The sequence below is a fragment of the Gobio gobio genome, assembly GCF_949357685.1.
Source record: "Gobio gobio genome assembly, contig: scaffold_109, whole genome shotgun sequence".
Classification (NCBI taxonomy): Eukaryota; Metazoa; Chordata; class Actinopteri; order Cypriniformes; family Gobionidae; genus Gobio; species Gobio gobio.
In genome coordinates, this window is record NW_027645641.1 from 20,108 (window position 1) to 45,387 (window position 25,280).

The window sequence follows — 25,280 nt, forward strand, 5'->3', positions numbered from 1 at the left end:
TGCGAACAGCTCTTGACTGAACGATGAACAGAAAGTGAACACCACCGTGAACACTCGTCTTTGTCTGTGTTCTGAGGTTAAATTCAAATATTTGCCCATCCCCTGGATGGGTTCTGGGCAATTAGGGTTCAGGGGTGACTGTGTCTCCACCCCTACCATAAAATTGGGTTATCTATAGTAATTTAGTTTCCTGCTCTTAAGCAGAGAGTAAATTTTAGACCTAATTTCTTACTATAAGGACATGATCAATTCTATAAAGAGCTCATCTGTTGGGTTATACCCATACGAACACCAAGGTATCAAACATGGTGCCTTTTCATCCACTCATTCAATAGTTACATAATTGCATGACTTGAGAGTGATATACATGCATAATAGTCACGTGTATCAATTGTAACACACTAACAATCTATGTCGAAGGCTATTTTAATGAAAGTCCAATAATCAGTGATCTGATACACTCCAATATGTAACATTTCCTGGGAGTTTGCTTGGAGTTTTAGCTGTGTCCATTGAGTTCATTTACCGGTCATTGAAAAGACAGAGATCTGGTTTGTTTCTTTGTCTTGCGATCACCACGAGTCTTTTGTCCTCTTTGTCTAAGTTTTGGTCAAAAGTTCATAGGCAATCAAGTAATTATAATATAGAAGTAGTAGCTCCAGGCAGAATGGGGCCTTGTGATAGATGGTCGATTTCCTGGGGTCTGGAGCTGAATTGGGGCTTTGTGAAAGGGATGTTAATTTGATCGAAATCATTTGGAAGATTCATTCATCTATAATGTCTGCGACCATAATCGCTACAAGTAATAAGCAAGATTTTAAAATGTATGCAATGTTTAATAGGCAGCCAGTGCAATGTTGACAGAACTGGGCTAATATGGTCATACTTCTTGGTTCTAGTAAGAACTCGAGCTGCTGCTTTTTGGATCAGCTGGAGTTATTTATTAAGCGAGCAGGGCAACCACCCAGTAGAGCATTAAAATAATCTAGCCTTGAGGTCATGAACGCATGAACTAACTGTTCAGCATTTTGCATTGAGAGCATGTGGCGCAATTTAGATATATTTTTAAGATGGTAGAATGCAGTTTTACAGATGCTAGAAACGTGGCTTTCAAACGAAAGATTGGTATCAAAGAGCACACCCAGGTTCCTCACTGACGACGAGGACTTGACAGAGCAGCCATCAAGTGTTAGACAGTATTCTAGGTTACTACTTGTGGAGCTTTTTTGTCCAATAATTAAAAATTCTGTTTTTTTCTGAATTGAGTTGCAGGAAATTAGCGGTCATGCAATGTTTTATATCAGCTATGCATTCCGTTAATCTTGTGATTTGGTAAGTTTCTTCAGGGCGTGAAGAAATATAGAGCTGAGTATCGTCAGCATAACAATGAAAACTAACGCCATGCTTCCTAATGATATCTCCCAGTGGTAGCATGGAAACAAAAGTCCAAGCTTCCTGCAAGGCTTGGCATCAACATCAGGTGGGGAAGATCACAGGCTCTACTGCACAGAGTCCTGCACACATCTCTGAAAACCCCATCATAAACATTAATTAATGACATCTGTAGTCACGCATTGGTCACACTTGAGAGTGCTGTCTTTGCAGTGGGGAAAGGACCACGAGGTGGATGCCATAGACACCTATTAATATGCTCTCTGCATGTGCAGTGCCACATCCAACACCTCACCTTGCGCAATGGTGACCGAGGACATATTCAAGACCCATATCAATCTAAAAGTGCCTATAGCTGGATTTAGAATTTCTAAAGAGAGGCCATACATTGGGGTGTCTTGTGATGGGTATGTTACATGCACATGCTGTGGCAAAGGAGTACTTGAAGCCAAGTGTTGCTTTAGATGGGCAAACAGAAAAACCCTTGGAATAGATGTCAATCTGAGAACACACTATAACTAAAATAAACATGTTTTACAGGTGCAGATGTAGATGTTTACCTGTCATGCAATGTTGGATGCAGGTAGATAAGGGATAGAGTGTATAAACCAAGAAACTACATCATTAAAGGGTTAGTTCACCCAAAAATGTCCTGGCCCTTCCTAGCTTTTTAATTGGCCTTAATTAACCCCCCAGAGCCGAGTGGAGCAGTTATATGATTGATGGATGCACTTTTAAGAACTTCAAAAACAGTCACTGCCATAATAAAGCTTGGAAGGACATTTGTAACATAACTCTGATTGTGTTCGTCTGAAAGAAGAATGTCATACACATCTAGGATGACTTGAGGGTGAGTAAATCATGGGGTACTTTTCATTTTTGGGTGCACTATCCCTTTAAATATGGAGGACCAGGAGTGACACTTAAAAATAAAATGAAGAATCAATTTAATAATTAAAACATAAAAATCTATATAAATAAAATCACTTTTAAATTGACAAATAAATAGACAAATTTAAAACTGTTTATTTAATGAATGTTTTAAAATGTATATCAATAGAGATGGTGGTCCAGTGGGTTTAACCATGGAACTGATATGCAGAAGGTTGCTGGTTTTGATCCCAGCGGTCACCACCAGTGTGTCCTTGAGCAAGGCACTTTACTCCATGTTGCTCCAGGGGGATTGTCCCTGTAATAAGGCCACTGTAAGTCGCTTTGGATAAAAGCGTCTGCCAAATGCACAAATATAAATATATATAAATATACATAAAACAATAAAAAGTACATTAATGACTAATTTTAAATGCACATTTTAAATTGCTTTTTAAAAAGCATTTGGCATATGCTTTTCTCTCTCTATCTGCCAATTGCTTTTCTTTATCCATTTGTCAATCGAGTTAATAAATGTTTTTGAGTAAGCCTTAGCTTACATCCAGTTGAAAAATATCTGCAATACGGCCCGCGACCGCGAGGTCTTGCTTTTCGTCTCTCGGTCTCTAACATTACTCTGTGCAAGGAGTGGCACAGAGACGGATGCTGCGCTTTGCCTTAATATATCCAAAATCACTGCATAGGACCTCATGTATGTTTTAAAAACATAATTCAACATATAAATAATATTTTTTAATGGGCTATTTAATGTAGGTGTATGGTGATTTTTGTCAGATCATGTCGCAGTTATTAATCAGGATTTAAGCAGGTCAGGTCAGTGAAAGTGACTGCTGGTTATAGGCACGGGTGCGGGAAGATGTTTTAGGTTGATGATGATGAATGATTTTGACCACTTCATTTGTTGAAAGCCTTTCTTTAATGCAAATTTCGTTTTATATAAATTGTATCTTAATTTTAATCAACGTTTTATCCTTGATTTTAGCAGTTTTAATTTTGACAGAAAATTGATTTAGTTTTAGTCATAGTCTTTTGACTAAAATGCCATTTAGTTTTAGTCACCTGAATTGTTTTTAGTTTAAGTCGACTAAATATCATAAGATTTTAAATCTACAGTAGATTTAGTCTCCTAAAATCTAATGCGTTTAGTTAAATTGTAATACATTAAGCATTAAATAACTTGAACTGGCATTTTGACATCATTTTGTTTTTGACATTAAAAAATACACCAAAGACTTTTTTGTTTGTTTTTTAAAAACATCTATATAGTTTTTATAACTTTGTATTTCTGTTTTAGTTAGTAGGCCATATCAGGTTAAGCTAAAGCTTCAAATAAGTTTGTTTATTTATGTTTTTTAATTTCAGTTAACATTTATTTAATTTCAAGTACTGAAGATTTTTTTTATGGTTTTAGTTAACTGATACTTTATTGAATTTGTGTCAAAAACTGTTCTTTCCTCTTGACTATGAATTAAATGGGAATTAAATTAAATACGGTTTATTGTGTAACCAAAAACAAATTTATAATGCATGACTTTTAATTATAAACAAGCTTGAAATACACATTGACTCTTATTTTGAAATGTATGCGCCTTACTATTGCAGTTGCAGGAGCTATACTATATAAACATAATAAAGTAAACATTGTCATTATTCATCAGCATTAGTTCAAACAATTGCATGGCATAAATGTGCACTATTCATTGATTGAACGGCTCTGGAGCGCTGGATTGGGGATGCGTGAGTGAGCCTGTAGAACATGCAACAGCGCCTTGTTCTCCAGTGGTTAGATCAGCACGTTCAAATCAAATGTGCTCATCTGTTACACAGGCCATCAGTTCTGACTGGACCTCCCTAACATTTTCGTCTCGTTTTTATTTGTTGTCGAAAATGACAGTACGTTTTCATCATAGTTTTTGTCGTCTCATTTTTGTCAGTGAAAAAAGGTTGACGAAAATGATTCGTCAACGAAATTGACACTGGATTTTAGCCTTGATTTAATAAATAAGCAAATATAGCAGACAATGAAATGGAGGTGCTGGCGCCACGTGAACAAGGGAAAAAAAACATTAGTTGGGGGCAGGGGCGCTGCTAGCAATTTTGGGCCCTATGAAAGAATTTGATGTTGGGCCCTCTACCACACCAACCTAGCTATCCAAAATCTTTGTCTGCAATTTAATAATACTGACCAATTAAGCTCCGCTTGCTCAACCCAGAATGCCCCAATTGGCTGATGAAACATTGATTAAAATTAAGATGCAATTTATAGAAAACAAGGACCCACTTTATATTAGGTGGCCTTAACTACTATGTACTAACATTTTAATGAATCATTTGATACAATGCACTTATTGTGTACATACATGTTTTTACATTGTACTTACATTAAAAAAAAATACCTGCACGTAATTACATCTGTAATTAATTTCTGTAGTTAAATTTGTAATTACACAGTTGATACTTCCCTTACACCTGACCCTACCCTTAAACTTACCCATACCACCACACCTGTCCCTAACCCTACCCTTAAACTACCCATACCACCACACCTGTCCCTAACCCTACCCTTAAACTTACCCACACCACCACACCTGTCCCTAACTTTACCCTTAAACTTACTCACACCACCACACCTGTCCCTAACTTTACCCTTAAACTTACTCACACCACCACACCTGTCCCTAACTTTACCCTTAAACTTACTCACACCACCACACCTGTCCCTAACTTTACCCTTAAACTTACTCACACCACCACACCTGTCCCTAACTTTACCCTTAAACTGACCCATACCACCACACCTGTCCCTAACCCTACCCTTAAACTGACCCATACCACCACACCTGTCCCTAACCCTACCCTTAAACTGACCCACACCACCACACCTGTCCCTAACTTTACCCTAAAACTCACCCATACCACCACACCTGTCCCTAACTTTACCCTTAAACTTACCCACACCACCACACCTGTCCCTAACTTTACCCTTAAACTGACCCACACCACCACACCTGTCCCTAACTTTACCCTTAAACTTACCCACACCACCACACCTGTCCCTAACTTTACCCTTAAACTTACTCATACCACCACACCTGTCCCTAACTTTACCCTTAAACTGACCCATACCACCACACCTGTCCCTAACTTTACCCTTAAACTTACCCACACCACCACACCTGTCCCTAATTTTACTTTTAAACTCACCCACACCACCACACCTGTCCCTAACTTTACCTTTAAACTGACCCCTACCACCACACCAGTCCCTACCTTTACCCTTAAACTTACCCACACCACCACACCTGTCCCTAACCATACCCTTAAACTTACCCACACCACCACACCAGTCACTAATTTTACCCTTAAACTTACCCACACCACCACACCTGTCCCTAACTCTACCCTTAAACTGACCCACACCACCACACCAGTCCCTAACCCTACCCTACCCTTAAACTTACCCACACCACCACACCTGTCCCTAACCCTACCCTTAAACTTACCCATACCACCACACCTGTCCCTAACCATACCCTTAAACTTACCCACACCACCACACCTGTCCCTAACTTTACCCTTAAACTTACCCATACCACCACACCTGTACCTAACCCTACCCGTATCTCACCTCAATATCAGCAAAGGTGTTTTGCAATACAATTTGAACACAGTAAGGACATTGTACTTATTTTTTTGATGTAAGTACATAGTAGTTAAGGCCACTTAATTTAAAGTGGGGCCGAAAACAAAACTTAATGAAGTGGTCACAATCATGTCTGATCAACTCCATTCATCTTATGATGTGTCCTATCTCACGCTGTTCACTTTTCATAATCGACATAGATTGACAGATTGACAACATAGACATAAAAAAAACAACATTATAATATTTAAACATAAATATAAAAATAAATACCTTAATGGCTGCAACAATTATAGCACAGATAATTTTCATGTTGGAGTGGGATGTGAGTGAACGTAGTTTTTACCGGTGAGCGTGAGTGGTTCATGAGTGGAGCGTTTTGCTGGATTTTGCCAGAAATGCGCCATAATTTTTTTATATTTGTAGCTCTTTGGTAGATTATACATTTATAATACATTACTACTAGTACTGTTACTACTAATAAAACCGATCTCTGGGGGCCCCAAAAGTGTGTGGGCCCTTAGAATCGTCCTAACTTTCCCCCCCTTAGCTGCGCCCCTGGTTGGGGGCAGCCCGCATTCTGGGTTGAACGCGTGGTGCTGAGCGGAATGAGCTTCAGAAATGAATGGACTCTTCAGAATAACACTCTCCACTCTGGAGGAAATATTACTGCTCTTTCTACGCACACACCGCAGCGTCACAATAGGACCTTGTGTATATTTTAAAAACATAATTCTACATATAAATAATATTTTTTAATGGACCACTTAAAGTGTTTATTACAAATAAATTACTAAATGCTAAAAATTAGGGGTGTAATTTCCTTTAAACTCGATGCTGTTTTTCAGAGAAACACGCGTGTTCACGTGAACAGGGCATGCAGTCAACAGTGGCTAGCGGAGAAGTAATGTTAGAAGAACGTGAAAACCTCCCGCATCATTCAAATCGCATGTATGGGAGCATTTTGGCTTCCCCGTAAAATATAATGATGACGGAAGAAGGGTGGTGGACAAAATTGTAACAGTATGTAGGCACTGTGGCACGAGAAAGCCATATGAAAGTGGCGCATACATTGAGCATGGCACCTGCTGACGCCCGTTTCACACATACTCTGTTTGCAGTGCATATTTTTTCCGTACCCATGTTACATTTACATGTGACGTGTCTTTAGCTGTTTTTTGAAAATTGCTACAGACTCGGCTGCTCGAATTGAGATAGGCAGGTCATTCCACCAGTTGGGGGTGGTCAAGGAAAAGGTCCGTGAGATTGATTTCATGCCTCTTTGGTGTAAGTCTGAACTAGCGAGTTTAGATATATTGGTGCAGAGCCAGTGGTTGCTTTGAAGGCGAGCACCAGTGCCTTGAATTTGATGCGAGCGGCTATTGGTAGCCAGTGGAGTCTGATGAAGAGAGGCGTGACGTGCGCTCTCTTCGGCTCGTTAAAGCCCACCCTTGCCGCTGCGTTCTGGATCAGTTGCAAGGGTTTGATAGTGCATGCCGGAAGGCCCGCTAGAAGAGCATTACAGTAGTCCAGTCTGGAGAGAACAAGAGCTTGGACCAGGAGTTGTGTGGTCTGCTCTGATAGGAAGGGTCTAATCTTCCTAATGTTGTATAATGCAAATCTGCAGGACCGGGATGTTGCAGTAATGTGGTCAGTGAATTTTAGCTGATCATCAATCACAACTCCAAGGTTCCTGGCTGTCCTGGACGGAGTTATGGTTGATGATCCTAGCTGAATGGAGAGATTGTGATGAAGTGCTGGGTTGGCTGAGACCACAAGCAGTTCTGTCTTTGCAAGGTTGAGTTGCAGGTGATGTTCCTTCATCCAGTCTGAAATGTCTGTTAGGCAGGCAGCGAGACGAACACCAACCGTGGGATCATCTGGTTGAAATGAGAAGTAGAGTTGAGTGTCGTCGGCATAGCAGTGATAGGAAACGCCATGTTTCTGAATGACAGATCCCAGTGATGACATGTAGATGGAGAAGAGAAGTGGTCCAAGCACTGAGCCCTGTGGAACTCCAGTGGCTAGATTATGTGACTTAGACACTTTACCTCTCCATGACACCCTGAAGGACCTACCTGAGAGGTAAGACTTGAGCCACTGGAGAGCAGTTCCTGAGATGCCCATCTTCATGAGAGTTGACAGGAGGATCTGGTGGTTAACGGTGTCAAAAGCAGCAGACAAATCCAGTAGGATAAGTACTGTGGATTTTGAAGCCGCTCTTGCCTGTCTCAGTGCCTCCGTAACCGAGAGCAGGGCAGTCTCAGTTGAGTGGCCACTTTTGAAGCCGGATTGATTGATGTCCAGGAGGTTGTTCTGTTCAAGAAACGTAGAGAGCTGGTTAAACACAACTCGCTCAATTGTCTTTGCAATGAAAGGCAGAAGGGATACCGGTCTGTAGTTTCCTAAAAGTGCTGGGTTCAGAGAGGGTTTCTTAAGCAGTAGGGTTACCCGAGCCTGCTTAAATGCTGTGGGGAAGGTCCCGGTGTGAAGAGAGGTGTTGACAATGTGAGTGAGTGGCGGAGTAACAGAAGAAGAAATGGCCTGAAGGAGGTGAGTGGGGATAGGGTCAAGCGGACAGGTAGTGGGGTGGTTGGAAAGGATGAGTTTGGAGACATCTACTTCGGAGAGCAGAGAGAAGGAGGGGAGCGTATGTGTGATGGTTGTTGAGATGTGCGTATCGGTTTCTGGTGTGGAGAATTGGCTGCTGATGGAGGAGGTTTTGTTTGTGAAAAATGATGCAAAGTCATCAGCTGTAAGAGTTGATGAAGGAGGGGGGGGGGGGACAAAGGAGCGAAGAGAACATTCTGAAGAGTGCACGAGAGTCAGATCAGTTGTTGATTTTGTTGTGTTAGTATGTAGTTTTAGCAGTGGAGACATTGGCAGAGAAGGAAGCGAGGAGAGACTGATACAGGGTCAGGTCGGTAGTGTTTTTAGTTTTGCTCCACTTCCTCTCTGCCGCCCGGAGTACAGAGCGATGTTCGTGGAGAACATCAGACAGCCAGGGGGCAGAGGGGGTGGTGCGGGCTGGCCTGGATGAAACGGGACAGAAGTTGTCTAAGCAAGATGTTAGAGTGGAGCAAAGAGTGTCAGTAGCACTGTTAGTGTCCAGTGCTGAGAACTGAGCAGGTGGAGGGAGTGAGGATGAAACCATAGTTGATAGATGAGAGGGAGAGAGCGAGTGCAGATTACGCCGAAAGGTGATCTGGGGAGGAGTGTGTGTTGTGTCAGGAGTCAGTAGGAGGTTAAGAGTGATGGGAAAGTGATCTGAGGTGTGCAATGGAGTAACTAATGTGTCGTCTGTGGAGCAGTAGTGTGTGCAGATAAGGTCCAGATGGTTACCTGATTTGTGAGTAGCTGTAGTAGATACTTGCTTAAGATCAAATGAGGTCAGAAGAGTGGTGAAGTCTGCAGCCTGGGGTTTATCAAGGTGGATGTTGAAGTCACAGAGCATTACTAGAGGAGTGCCATCCTCAGGGAAGTGAGAGAATAACATATCCAATTCCTCCAAGAAGTTACCCAGTTGACCTGGAGGGCGATTAATAACTACAACATGGATTTTAGCAGGGTGAGTGATAGTGATTGAGTGTGATTCAAATGAGCAGTTACCAGATAGAGAAGGAATGGGCTCAATCATTTGAGATGAGCAGACCAGTACCTCCGCCCCTCCGTTAACCTCTCACCTCTCAATGTTAACGGATACAGCTTTCACACTGCACGCAGCTTCGGTCCGTCAGTGCGTTCCAGGAGCGCGGAGCCATATGGCTGTGCTGCAATCGTTTCCACACAGAGTCTATTTTTTGATGTGCTGGCGCTGAATTAAAGTGACTGCGCATACGCATTAAAACAAACATGTATCAATGTGAAAATCTAGTAATTCTACCACAGATGCATATAATGTAAAGTCTACTCTGTTTCAAAGTCAAGACATGGCTTTTTGCCTTGAGTAAAGCAAAGAAAACGGCCTTTAAGTAAACAAGGAGAAATAATGGAGAGCACCTGTCCTTTCTTGGACGTGGAAAAACAAAGTTCTTTATGACCTGCAGGATTTCTTGTAAAAAGATTTAAAAATGAAAGAAAAGACGATCGTAAGTTTTGTCTATCTTTTGTCTAATTTTGTCTATCGTAAGTTTTAATTTAAAATGTTTGTTATTTTAACATAGTCTATAGCCTGTTTTGCAACTTGCATGAGCAACGTAATATATATATCTAAAGTAGGTACTAGGCTATATAAAAATATAAAGTAATGAATTCAATAAAAAGTGTAGTGCGTTTAAACATGATATCTATAATAGTGTATAGGCCTACAAAGAGAATTGCAATGCTGACAAGTGTGAGAGGTCTACTCTCTCCCCTGAGAATGTTGATGTTGTATATATATATATATATATTTTCATTTTCAATTTTCATTTTTGGGTGAACTAACATTTTATATATAATATATAAAATGTTAGTTCACCCAAAAATGAAAATTCTGTCATTAATGACTTCCCCTCATGTCGTTGGACACCCGTAAGACCTCCGTTCATCTTCAGAACACAAATGAAGATATTTTAGTTGAAATCCGATGGCTCAGAAAGGCCTCCATTGGCACAATGCACTTTACACTCTCAAGACCCATAAAAGGTACTAAAGATGTCATTACAAAGTCCATCTCACTACAGTGCAGGTTCTACAATAACTTTATGCTAACAATAAATCACATACAATAGTCCATTAAGTAAAACAGCTTTAATTGTTATCAGCAGGTCCTCAGCCCAAGCCCATGCTCTACCCTTCACCACAATGGTAACCTCCAAAAACTCTAACATAACACAAACTTTTTAAAAACCAACATAAAACATTAAAAAGTCTCTCCATTTTCTCATCTTGTTAAAAATGCATCAAATAGCACTTTATTTAAACATTTACTCTCTGAATTTAGCCCCTTTGCAAAGCATGATGGGAAGTGTTGGGGTAACAGCTTAGGACCCCGGACCAGTAGTGAAAAATGAAGAAAAGAAAAGTCCATCTCCAACACTGAACCTGCACAGATCATGCAACGCACATACACACAAAACTCCAGAGAATAACAGCTTCCTCAAGGTTGAGAACATGTTAACTAACTATCAACAAGACACTTCCAAAACATGCTGATACTACATCTTAATACAGAAGTGAGTTTTATTCTTTTAGTAAGAAAAGAACATAAAAGTGGTACATTTCTCTGAGTCCCCAAAAAGTCACGTAGAATGTGGATACAAAAGCACACAGCATTAAAGGGGTCATAGAATGACATTTTTGTACAAGTTAATATGATTCTTTAGTGTCTAAATGAAAAGTTTGTAATATACTTTAATTAAAAATTCTCATTAGTATTGTAAGAAAACACTCATTTTACCTGGTCAAAACCAGCTCAGTTTTCAGCAACTCATTTCAGTGTATGTGACTTTAAATGATAATGAGCTTTGCTGACCCCGCCCCCTCTGCTCTGTGGGCGTTCGGTTCGACCCGACACAACACCACAACACACGTGGAGTGTTGCCTTGACAACATTTGAGGGTATATTTTCGAGAAATAATGGCAACGGGAGTCTCTGAGGACACATCTGAGCAACCTTATCATTTTGAACCGGAGTCGGACCAGGAACAGATGACGAACGTTTCTGAATGGTTGGTTAACGTCATGTCACTTTGATCTATCTTTGTACTGGCAGAGTAGCGTAGTCGCTATGTGTTTACTAATGTGTTAGTTCATTGACAGATTGATGTTATGTTATAAGATTTTTTTTTTTACATTACTTCTTAATCAGTAACAGACACCGTTATAAACCATGTACAAAAGTAAGCTTAGTGTAGTGTTACCACGTTAACTTTATCACCCGAGTACACAGTTTGTAATAACAAACATAACGCATTGTTCATTATAAACGTGGGATTATGAATTATATTGAGAACATCATACACAGAAAGCATGCCGTAATGTAATTTACCCTGTAAAGTTTAGCCTCATTCATCGTGAAGCGTGCAAGCGATTTGCAAAGATTAATATAAAGGTTAATAAAACGTTACACTCACATCTCCCTGATGTGCAGCAGGAACACGATCCTTTTTCAAGAGCAGCTTATTAGCAAAACCTGCTTTATACTGACGCTCGTTTATAAAGCAGTCTGCTGAGAAATGATTGCGCAAACATTGACGTTGATCGGGGGGAATATTCCCTTCTAAAACAAAACTCAGCAGCCACTGGGTCTTCAGCGGTTCGGATTTAGGAACATCAAAATGACTGCTGTGTTCGTTATTACACCCAACAACACCACAATCGCTTAGACGCCATTCTGCTGCAGCGTATCAACAATGGCGGACGGATGACAGCTCGCTCAGGGCGGGTCTGTGTTGAAATGCTGCTGTCAATCAACAATCTTAGGAGGGGCGTACACCGTGTAACGTCACACGATCAGACGGCTCGATTTGAGACAGGGGAAAATATATAAGGAGATTAAAAAAAAACACTGGATGTATTTTTATCATTATAGGATGGTTGTGTACAGGCACTGCCAACACACATTTCCGTATAATCAACTTGTAAAAGTGCATGTACCATTCTATGACCCCTTTAAAGTATAGAGAGGAACTGATTTATCAAATGTAGAAAATGGTTATAACTTAATTATTCAGGTTATGGAAATAATAAAAAGAAACATTGAGAAGGATAGGTGTATACAAGAAGAGACACAGGTATTTGACCTGCCCCAATAGAAGTGAAAGTCCTGTTTTAATTTTGAAATAACGTTTCAATCAAGTAACCCAATCAAACAAGTTATATCAAAAAGTAACGGTTTTAAGTCAATATAACTTGAAGCAATTACATTTGAATCAGAAACCTGATATAATTGTGTTAAATCAAGATGAATATGAAATAAAATGAACAGCATAAAATAATTTGAGAGTTGGCTGTTTACTTTTAAGGTCCAGAAATTAGTTTTTGGCAGGTGGCTTCTTTAAATATATGACGTCATTATGTTGTCTTGCCACCAGCCAATCGCTGCATTACTGGTCGTGGTTTCGAGGATTGATGCATCTGCCCAGTGAACATAAGAACGCACAGTAATCTCATAACTTAATCCAGATATTTTGATCCAATCTGCAAATTCATTTGAAGAACCAAATTAGCCAGAGATCAGTTATCACGATTAGAAGATCTGGGATCTGTCAAATCATCTCAGATGCATTAAGCGGGGTATGAAGAACGGACCCCAGATTCAGCTGCAGTATGAAAATAGCTCTGATTTCACACAGATTCTGGTGCCATTTGAAATGGCAGAGCCTCGGATCTGCATGACTTTTCAGGAGTATCCGTAAGTGATGGTAAAAGACAAATCAGTTGATTTTTGAAATTGCTCCTTTAAACCTTGTCACACTGATAAACACTTCAATTTATTTCCAGAATGAGTTTGCAAATGCCGTTTCTGGTCTCTTTGATTCGGGAAACTCTTCTCACACTGAAGACATGGGAACTTCTCTCTGGTGTGAGTTATCACATGATTCTCATAGTGTTTCCTGTCTGTGAAACTCATTCCTCACTGATGACAACTAAAACCGTTCGAGTGAATCCTCATATGGCACTTAAGGTTATCTTTAAATCTGAAACTCTTTCCACACTGACCACATGTGAATGGCTTCTCTCCAGTGTGAATTCTCATGTGGCACTTAAGGTTATCTTTAAATCTGAAACTCTTCCCACACTGATCACATGTAAATGGCTTTTCTCCAGTGTGAATAAGCATGTGTTCCCGAAGGCTTCGTTCCCATGTGAAGCCATTCCCACACAGAGTACAGGTCAAAGGCTTCTCTCCAGTGTGAACTCTCATGTGAACTTTAAGGCGTTGATTACATCTATAACTCTTTCCACACTGGCAGACAAATGGTTTCTCTCCAGTATGACTTCTCATGTGGACTATAAAACTTTCGTTATTTCTGAAACTCTTTCCACACTGTTGGCAGGTGTAAGGTTTCTCTCCAGTGTGAACGCTCATGTGGACTTTAAGGTTTTCGTTACGCCTGAAACTCTTTCCACACTGAGTGCAGGTGTGAGGCTTCTCTCCAGTGTGAACGCTCATGTGGACTTTAAGGTTTCCTTTACTTCTGAAACTCTTTCCACACTGCTGGCAGGTGTACGGCTTCTCTCCAGTGTGAACTATCATGTGTCTGTTAAGGGTTCTTTTATCAGTGAAACTCTTTCCACACTGTTGGCAGGTGTACGGCTTCTCTCCAGTGTGAACTCTCATGTGTCTGTTAAGGTCTCCTTTATCTCTGTAACTCTTTCCACACTGTTGGCAGATGTAAGGCTTCTCTCCAGTGTGAACTCTCATGTGTCTGCTAAGGTCTCCTTTATCTCTGTAACTCTTTCCACACTGTTGGCAGGTGAAATAACTTTTAGTTCCAGTCTTTTGAGCTCTTCTTTGTGAGGAAGTCTTTTTAGCCCCTGTCGATCTTTCTCCAGTAATGAAGTAATGATGTTTATCATAAAGGTCTTTCTCTTCTCTTTCAATGGGGTCATGATGACTTGCCTCTTTCAGTGCCATCAGATCTATGGCAAAACAGACCAAACAAGTTAGACATTTATAGTATCAAAACCAACAACATGTACATCATATACCGTATTCTATCCTATGGATCAGGGATTGGCAGCTTTGGTCCTGGAGGGCCACTGTCTTGCAACATTAAAGTTTCATCCCTAAACAAAGTCGCCTGCCTGTAAATTTCAAGCAGTCCTGAAGCCTTATGTGGCGTTCACACCGGACGCAATTCGCGCGAAGGTGGACGCTTGAACATTTTGAGTTTACTAGCTTCATTCGCGCGTGAAATTCGCGAAATTCACAATGGCTCACAATAACTCACTTTCTTCCAAGCAAGATCCTTTTTATTCCTTTTTATATATGCGGCGCGAAATATCCGCCAAAATCCAGATTTTTCAACTTGAGCGATTCGCGCGAAACGCTCAATTCGCGTCGCCTCAATCGCGCGAATCTCGGCGCCCGCAGAATTCCATTTCGCGTCTCTGCATTGACTTAACATGTAAATCACTCGCGCGAATCGCGTCCGGCGTGAACGCACCTTTAGGGTGAATTTTTTGGGTTGAGTTGGATTTTGCAGATGTGTTTGATCAAGGATAGAGCTAAACTCTGCAGAATAAAGGCTCCCCAGGACCAGAGTGGCCTGTCCCATCTACAGATCTTATACTCAATAGTGGTTTTCAAATTTGGTCCTAGAGATCCGCCAATGCACATTTTGTAACCCCCGTTTCACAGATACTCCGTTTGCAGTGCGTAAACAAAAGTGTAGCGATCGTTTCCGTACCGAGTCTATTTTTTGCTGCGCTGCACTGCTGAATTAAAGGGACAGCACATTGTAGGCATTAAAATAAACATGTACTGACATGTAAATCTAGTAATTTCACCACAGATGCATATAATTTTAACGTCTACCGTATTTTCCGCACTATAAGGCACCGGATTATAAGGCGCACCTTCAATGAATGGCCTATTTTAGAACTGTTTCCATATATAGGGCGCACCGGATTATAAAGCACATAGAATAGAAGATACTGCAGGCAAACTTTTGACTGGGTTTGCGTTATGCATCCACTAGATGGAGGTGTGCTAAAGGGAATGTCAACAAAACAGTCAGTCTCGCTTTGTTCCCTCGGAAACTCTGTTTAGTCTTTTTTACTTGGCGCAGGTCATTTTCTTGCTTCCTCCACTTCCGTACCATTGATTCATTAATGTTGAATTCTCTCGCTGCTGCTCTATTCCCATATTCTACTGCAAGACCGACAGCCTTGAGCTTGAACTCTGCGTCGTAAGTGTCTCTTGAAAGGTGCCATTTTGGGGTCTTTATACGCAAGTGGTGTGGGACTGTGAGTAAGCACAGTACTGGTGTTTACTGACTACGGTAGCCGTAATGCTGCAAGCGGTGCGGCTTTGTAGTTTACCAGTCGTACTGAAACATTATTATTATTATTAGGGGCCAAGCACCGAAGGTGCGAAGGCACCTATTGAAACCGTATCCGTTCTTATTAGGGGCCAAGCACAAAAGGTGCGAAGGCACCTATTGAAACCGTATCCGTTCTTATTAGGGGCCAAGCACCAAAGGTGCGAAGGCACCTATTTAAACCGTATCCGTTCCTATTATTATTAGGGGCCAAGCACCGAAGGTGCGAAGGCACCTATTGAAACCGTTCCCGTTCCTATTATTAGGGGCCAAGCACCGAAGGTGCGAAGGCACCTATTGAAACCGTTCCCGTTCCTATTATTATTATTAGGGGCCAAGCACCGAAGGTGCGAAGGCACCTATTGAAACCGTTCCCGTTCTTATTATTAGGGGCCAAGCACCGAAGGTGCGAAGGCACCTATTGAAACCGTTCCCGTTCTTATTATTATTATTCATCTTCTTCTTCTTCTTCTTCTTCTTCTTCCGCCACGAAGTCTATGGCAGCCCATAGAACCGTATGGTAAAAAGTTGTGAAATTTGGCACACTAATAGAGGACAGTCTGAAATGTCACCGTAGCAAATTTGGAGTCTCTAACTCAATCCCTCTAGCGCCACCATCAGTCCAAAATTTGACTCATGTTTATGCTAATAACTTTTGAACCATAAGGGCTAGAAACAAAATTATTTTTTCCTCTGATTCCTTGGCTCAAGACGATTCGATTGCAACCTATGACGTCATTTTCCGTCATAAAAATTTTCCCGCCATTTTGAATTTTCCGAAAAACCTACTTTTACAAACTCGTCCTAGACGGTTCATCCGATTTGCACGAAAATTGAACCAGATCATCTTCAGACCATGCTGACAAAAAATCTTGCAAATCAAGTTGATTCGTCAAATCATTTGCGATAAACGCGCAAACAAATTTTACGTAGCGGTTGCAAAAACACTCTTAAGGCAATATCTCCGCAACGCTTTATCGTATTCAAACCAAACTTGGTACATGTCATCACAAGCATGACTTGAGGCAACATGCAGTGTTTCGGCGCAGCGCCACCTACTGGTCCGGAGATACAAAAAATGGGTGTTTTTGCTTATAACTTTTGAACCGTTTGTCCAAAAATCAAAAAAGTGGTCTCGTTAGATTCAGGACAACATGCCGAGTTGTCTGATATTCAATTTTACCATATCGGCCATTTTGGCTGTCGGCCATTTTGAATTATGTGCTAAAATGCTATATTTTACAAATGCATTAGTGTATTGTTACTAAACTCGGTATGTGACTTGCACTCCATGCCCTGAAGGTACTCAAAACGTTTTGGGGCAGTGCCACCTTGTGGTCAAAAGTTATAACAAACTTGACAAAAATGCTAATAACTTTTGATTTAATTAGCTTAGTATAATGAAACTGGTCATAATACATTAATTGGCTCATGCCGATTCAATTGCACCCTATGACGTCATTTTCGGTCATGATAATTTCCCCGCCATTTTTAATTTTCCAAAAAACCTACTTTTACGAACTCGTCCTAGACGGTTTGTCCGATTTGCATGAAAATTGAACCAGATCATCTTCAGACCATGCTGACAAAAAATCTTGCAAATCAAGTTGATTCGTCAAATCGTTTTTGATAAACGTGCACACAAATTGTACGTAGCGGTTGCAAAAACACTCATAAGGCTATATCTCCACAACGCTTTATCGTGTTCAATCCAAACTTGGTACATGTCATCACAAGCATGACTTGAGGCAACTTGCAGCGTTTCGGCGCAGCGCCACCTACTGGTCCGGAGATACAAAAAATGGCTATTTTTGCTTATAACTTTTGAACCGTTTGTCCAAAAATCATAAAAGTTGTCTCGTTAGATTCAGGACGGTATTCAGAGTTGTCTGATTTTCAATTTTACCATATCAGCCATTTTGGCTCTCGGCCATTTTGAATTATGTGCTAAAATACTATATTTTACAAACGCATTAGTCTATCGTTACGCAACTTGGTATGGGTCTTCCGCACCATGCTTTGAAGGTACTCAAAAAGTTTTGGGGTAGTGCCACCTTGTGGTCAAAGGTTATAACACAATTTACAAAAATGCTAATAACTTTTGATTAAATTAGCCTAGTTTAATGAAACGGGTCATAATACAGTCATTGGCTCATGCCGAGAACAGAGATACTATTTTTGCCATATTTGGTCAAACATCCTGTCCTCAATGTTCTTATTTGATCAAAATCTACTTTTTCAAACTCATCCTAGACCGGTTGTCCAATTTCCACCAAAATCGAATCGTATCATCTTCAGACTGTTTCAACAAAAAGTTAGGGATTCTGCATCAATAGATGAAACCGTTTTTGTAAACCGCAGCGACGAAGTTGAGGCATGATGCCAAAATGACTCTTGAGGCTGTATCTCTGCAATGCTTTGACATATTGGCATCAAACTTTGCATGTGTCATTGTTCGCTTATTCTGACCACACCACATCAATTTTGTAACTGTGCCACCTATTGGTCAAAATTGATAAACCATTAACTTATATTATCAGTGAATCTTTATATAATATATCAGCCATTTTGCCTAAAATCATCTTAAAACGTGATTAATTGCTTATTGCTCCAGTTGATCTGACACTGCCAGCCATTTTGGCATGTCTTGTCTTCTTCTTTGCGCTTGGCCCCGGTATTGCTGCTTGCAGCTATATTTATTATTCATCTTCTTCTTCTTCTTCTTCTTCTTCTTCTTCTTCCGCCACAAAGTCTATGGCAGCCCATAGAACCGTATGGTAAAAAGTTGTGAAATTTGGCACACTAATAGAGGACAGTCTGAAATGTCACCGTAGCAAATTTGGAGTCTCAAACTCAATCCCTCTAGCGCCACCATCAGTCCAAAATTTGACTCATGTTTATGCTAATAACTTTTGAACCATAAGGGCTAGAAACAAAATTCTTTTTTCCTCTGATTCATTGGCTCAAGACGATTCCATTGCACCCTATGACGTCATTTTCCGTCATAAAAAATTTCCCGCCATTTTGAATTTTCCGAAAAACCTACTTTTACAAACTCGTCCTAGACGGTTCATCCGATTTGCACGAAAATTGAACCAGATCATCTTCAGACCATGCTGACAAAAAATCTTGCAAATCAAGTTGATTCGTCAAATCATTTGCGATAAACGCGCAAACAAATTTTACGTAGCGGTTGCAAAAACACTCTTAAGGCAATATCTCCGCAACGCTTTATCGTATTCAAACCAAACTTGGTACATCTCATCACAAGCATGACTTGAGGCAACATGCAGTGTTTCGGCGCAGCGCCACCTACTGGTCCGGAGATACGAAAAATTGAAATTTTTGCTTATAACTTCTGAACTGTTTGTCCAAAAATCATAAAAGTGGTCTCGTTACATTCAGGACGGCATGCCGAGTCGTCTGATATTCAATTTTACCATATCGGCCATTTTGGCTGTCGGCCATTTTGAATTTTGTCAAAAAATGCTATATTTTACAAATGCATTAGTATATTGTTACTAAACTCGGTATGTGACTTCCTTGCTATGCCCTGAAGGTACTCAAAAAGTTTTAGGGCAGTGCCACCTTGTGGTCAAAAGATATAACAAACTTGACAAAAATGCTAATAACTTTTGAATAAATTAGCCTAGTATATTGAAACTGGTCATAATAGAGTCATTGGCTAATGCCGATTCAATTGCATCCTATGATGTCATTTTCGGTCATGATAATTTCCCCGCCATTTTTAATTTTCCAAAAAACCTACTTTTACGAACTCGTCCTAGACGGTTTGTTCGATTTGCACGAAAATTGAACCATATCATCTTCAGACCATGCTGACAAAAAATCTTGCAAATCAAGTTGATTTGTCAAATCGTTTTCGATAAACGCGCACACAAATTTTGCGTAGCGGTTGCAAAAACACTCATAAGCCTATATCTCCACAACGCTTTATCGTATTCAAACCAATCTTGGTATATGTCATCACAAGCATGACCTGAAGCAACATGCAGCGTTTCGGCAAAGCGCCACCTACTGGTCCGGAGATACAAAAAATGGCTATTTTTGCTTATAACTTTTGAACTGTTTGTCCAAAAATCATGTCTTCCGCACCATGCTTTGAAGGTACTCAAAAAGTTTTGGGGCAGTGCCACCTTGTGGTCAGAGGTTATAACAAAATTTACAAACATGCTAATAACTTTTGATTAAATTAGCCTAGTTTAATGAAACTGGTCATAATACAGTCATTGGCTCATGCCGAGAACAGAGATACTAATTTTTCCATATTTGGTCAAACATCCTGTCCTCAATGTTCTTATTTGATCAAAACCTACTTTTTCAAACTCATCCTAGACCGTTTGTCCAATTTCAACCAAAATCGAATCGTATCATCTTCAGACTGTGTCAACAAAAAGTTAGGGATTTTGCATCAATAGATGAAACCGTTTTTGTAAACCGCAGCGACGAAGTTGAGCCATTATGCCAAAATTACTCTTGAGGCTGTATCTCTGCAATGCTTTGACATATTGGCATCAAACTTTGCATGTGTCATTGTTCCCTTATTCTGACCACACCACATCAATTTCGTATCTGTGCCACCTATTGGTCAAAAGTGATAAACCATTAACTTACATTATCAGTGACTCAATATATGATATTTCAGCCATTTTGCCTAATCTTCTTAAACTGTATAATTAGGGGCCAAGCACCGAAGGTGCGAAGGCACCTATTGAAACCGTTCCCGTTCTTATTATTAGGGGCCAAGCACCGAAGGTGCGAAGGCACCTATTGAAACCGTTCCCGTTCCTATTATTATTATTAGGGGCCAAGCACCGAAGGTGCGAAGGCACCTATTGAAACCGTTCCCGTTCTTATTATTAGGGGCCAAGCACCGAAGGTGCGAAGGCACCTATTGAAACCGTTCCCGTTCCTATTATTATTATTATTCATCTTCTTCTTCTTCTTCTTCCGCCACGAAGTCTATGGCAGCCCATAGAACCGTATGGTAAAAAGTTATGAAATTTGGCACACTAATAGAGGACAGTCTGAAATGTCACCATAGCAAATTTTGAGTCTCTAACTCAATCCCTCTAGCGCCACCATCAGTCCAAAATTAGACTCATGTTTATGCTAATAACTTTTGAACCATAAGGGCTAGAAACAAAATTCTTTTTTCCTCTGATTCCTTGGCTCAAGACAATTCGATTGCACCCTATGACGTCATTTTCCGTCATAATAATTTTCCCGCCATTTTTAATTAACCGAAAAACCTACTTTTGCGAACTCGTCCTAGACGGTTCATCCGATTTGCACGAAAATTGAACCAGATCATCTTCAGACCATGCTGACAAAAAATCTTGCAAATCAAGTTGATTCGTCAAATCATTTGCGATAAACGCGCAAACAAATTTTACGTAGCGGTTGCAAAAGCACTCTTAAGGCAATATCTCCGCAACGCTTTATCGTATTCAAACCAAACTTGGTACATGTCATCACAAGCATGACTTGAGGCAACATGCAGTGTTTCGGCGCAGCGCCACCTACTGGTCCGGAGATACAAAAAATGGCTGTTTTTGCTTATAACTTTTGAACCGTTTGTCCAAAAATCATAAAAGTGGTCTCGTTAGATTCAGGACGGCATGCCGAGTCGTCTGATATTAAATTTTACCATATCGGCCATTTTGGCTGTCGGCCATTTTGAATTATGTGCTAAAATGCTATATTTTACAAATGCATTAGTGTATTGTTACTAAACTCGGTATGTGACTTCCACTCCATGCCCTGAAGGTACTCAAAAAGTTTTGGGGCAGTGCCACCTTGTGGTCAAAAGTTATAACAAAGTTGACAAAAATGCTAATAACTTTTGATTTAATTAGCTTAGTATAATGAAACTGGTCATAATACATTCATTGGCTCATGCCGATTCAATTGCATCCTATGACGTCATTTTCGGTCATGATAATTTCCTCGCCATATTTAATTTTCCAAAAAACCTACTTTTGCGAACTCGTCCTAGACGGTTTGTCCGATTTGCACGAAAATTGAACCAGATCATCTTCAGACCATGCTGACAAAAAATCTTGCAAATCAAGTTGATTCGTCAAATCATTTTTGATAAACGTGCACACAAATTTTACGTAGCGGTTGCAAAAACACTCATAAGGCTATATCTCCACAATGCTTTATCGTGTTCAATCCAAACTTGGTACTTGTCATCACAAGCATGACTTGAGGCAACATGCAGTGTTTCGGCGCAGCGCCACCTACTGGTCCGGAGATACAAAAAATGGCTATTTTTGCTTATAACTTTTGAACCGTTTGTCCAAAAATAATAAAAGTTGTCTCGTTAGATTCAGGACGGTATTCAGAGTTGTCTGATTTTCAATTTTACCATATCGGCCATTTTGGCTCTCGGCTATTTTGAATTATGTGTTAAAATACTATATTTTACAAACGCATTAGTCTATCGTTACGAAACTTGGTATGGGTCTTCCGCACCATGCTTTGAAGGTACTCAAAAAGTTTTGGGGCAGTGCCACCTTGTGGTCAGAGGTTATAACTAAATTTACAAACATGCTAATAACTTTTGATTAAATTAGCCTAGTTTAATGAAACTGGTCATAATACATTTATTGGCTCATGCCGAGAACATAGATACTAATTTTGCCATATTTGGTCAAACATCCTGTCCTCAATGTTCTTATTTGATCAAAACCTACTTTTTCAAACTCATCCTAGACCGTTTATCCAATTTCCACCAAAATCGAATCGTATCATCTTCAGACTATGTCAACAAAAAGTTAGGGATTTTGCATCAATAGATGAAACCGTTTTTGTAAACCGCAGTGACGAAGTTGAGCCATGATGCCAAAATGACTCTTGAGGCTGTATCTCTGCAATGCTTTGACATATTGGCATCAAACTTTGCATGTGTCATTGTTCCCTTATTCTGACTACACCACATCAATTTCGTAACTGTGCCACCTATTGGTCAACAGTGATAAACCATTAACTTATATTATCAGTGACTCTATATATGATATTTCAGCCATTTTGCCTAATCTTCTTAAACTGTATAATTGTTAATTGTTGCAGTTGGTCTGACACTCTCAGACTACAATGCATTTTTCAGCCTTTTGCCTAAAATCATCTTAAAACGTGATTAATTGCTCATTGCTGCAGTTGATCTGACACTGCCAGCCATTTTGGCATGTCTTGTCTTCTTCTTTGCGCTTGGCCCCGGTATTGCTGCTTGCAGCTATATTTCATCTTCTTCTTCTTCTTCTTCCGCCACGAAGTCTATGGCAGCCCATAGAACCGTATGGTAAAAAGTTATGAAATTTGGCACACTTATAGAGGACAGTCTGTAGTGTCTCCATAGCAAATTTGGAGTCTCTAATTTAATCCCTCTAGCGCCACCATCAGTCCAAAATTGGACTCATGTTTATGTTAATAACTTTTGAACCATAAGGGCTAGAAACAAAATTCTTTTTTCCTCTGATTCCTTGGCTCAAGACAATTCGATTGCACCCTATGACGTCATTTTCCGCCATGATAATTTTCCCGCCATTTTTAATTAACCGAAAAACCTACTTTTGCGAACTCGTCCTAGACGGTTCATCCGATTTGTACAAAAATTGAACCAGATTATCTTCAGACCATGCTGACAAAAAATCTTGCAAATCAAGTTGATTCGTCAAATCGTTTTTGATAAACGCGCACACAAATTTTACGTAGCGGTTGCAAAAACCCACTTAAGGCTATATCTCCACAACGCTTTATCGTATTCAAACCAATCTTGGTACATGTTATCACAAGCATGACTTGAGGCAACATACAGCGTTTCGGCGCAGCGCCACCTACTGGTCCGGAGATACAAAAAATGGCTGTTTTTGCTTATAACTTCTGAACCGTTTGTCCAAAAATCATAAAAGTGGTCTCGTTAGATTCAGGACGACATGCCGAGTTGTCTGATATTCAATTTTACCATATCGGCCATTTTGGCTGTCGGCCATTTTGAATTATGTGCTAAAATGCTATATTTTACAAATGCATTAGTGTATTGTTACTAAACTTGGTATGTGACTTCCACTCCATGCCCTGAAGGTACTCAACAAGTTTTGGGGCAGTGCCACCTTGTGGTCAAAAGTTATAACAAACTTGACAAAAATGCTAATAACTTTTGATTTAATTAGCTTAGTATAATGACACTGGTCATAATACATTCATTGGCTCATGCCGATTCAATTGCACCCTATGACGTCATTTTCGGTCATGATAATTTCCCCGCCATATTTAATTTTCCAAAAAACCTACTTTTGCGAACTCGTCCTAGACGGTTTGTCCGATTTGCACGAAAATTGAACCAGATCATCTTCAGACCATGCTGACAAAAAATCTTGCAAATCAAGTTGATTCGTCAAATCGTTTTTGATAAACGTGCACACAAATTTTACGTAGCGGTTGCAAAAACACTCATAAGGCAATATCTCCGCAACGCTTTATCGTGTTCAATCCAAACTTGGTATATGTCATCACAAGCATGACTTGAGGCAACTTGCAGCATTTCGGCGCAGCGCCACCTACTGGTCCGGAGATACAAAAAAATGGCTATTTTTGCTTATAACTTTTGAACCGTTTGTCCAAAAATAATAAAAGTTGTCTCGTTAGATTCAGGACGGTATTCAGAGTTGTCTGATTTTCAATTTTACCATATCGGCCATTTTGGCTCTCGGCTATTTTGAATTATGTGCTAAAATACTATATTTTACAAACGCATTAGTCTATCGTTGCGAAACTTGGTATGGGTCTTCCGCACCATGCTTTGAAGGTACTCAAAAAGTTTTGGGGCAGTGCCACCTTGTGGTCAAAGGTTATAACAAAATTTACAAAAATGCTAATAACTTTTGATTAAATTAGCCTAGTTTAATGAAACAGGTCAAAATACATTTATTGGCTCATGCCAAGAACATAGATACAAATTTTGCCATATTTGGTCAAACATACTGTCCTCAATGTTCTTATTTGATCAAAATCTACTTTTTCAAACTCATCCTAGACTGTTTGTCCAATTTCCACCAAAATCGAATCGTATCATCTTCAGACTGTGTCAACAAAAAGTTAGGGATTTTGCATCAATAGATGAAACTGTTTTTGTAAACCGCAGCGACAAATTTGAGGCATGATGCCAAAATGACTCTTGAGGCTGTATCTCTGCAATGCTTTGACATATTGGCATCAAACTTTGCATGTGTCATTGTTCCCTTATTCTGACCACACCACATAAATTTCGTAACTGTGCCACCTATTGGTCAAAAGTGATTAACCATTAACTTATATTATCAGTGACTCTATATATGATATTTCAGCCATTTTGCCCT

General features: G+C 40.0%; 1 protein-coding gene across 1 annotated transcript in view; it reads right to left on the minus strand.

Annotated features, from left to right (window-relative positions):
• Positions 1-10,643: 10,643 nt before the first annotated feature.
• Positions 10,644-25,280, minus strand: part of LOC307122453 (uncharacterized protein) — a 102,092-nt gene continuing 87,455 nt past the window's right edge. Inside the window, exon 3 of the mRNA XM_079846434.1 lies at positions 10,644-14,494. Coding sequence (XP_079702560.1) covers positions 13,485-14,494 — 1,010 coding nt within the window. The 3' untranslated portion in view covers positions 10,644-13,484. The remainder of the gene's footprint in view (positions 14,495-25,280) is intronic.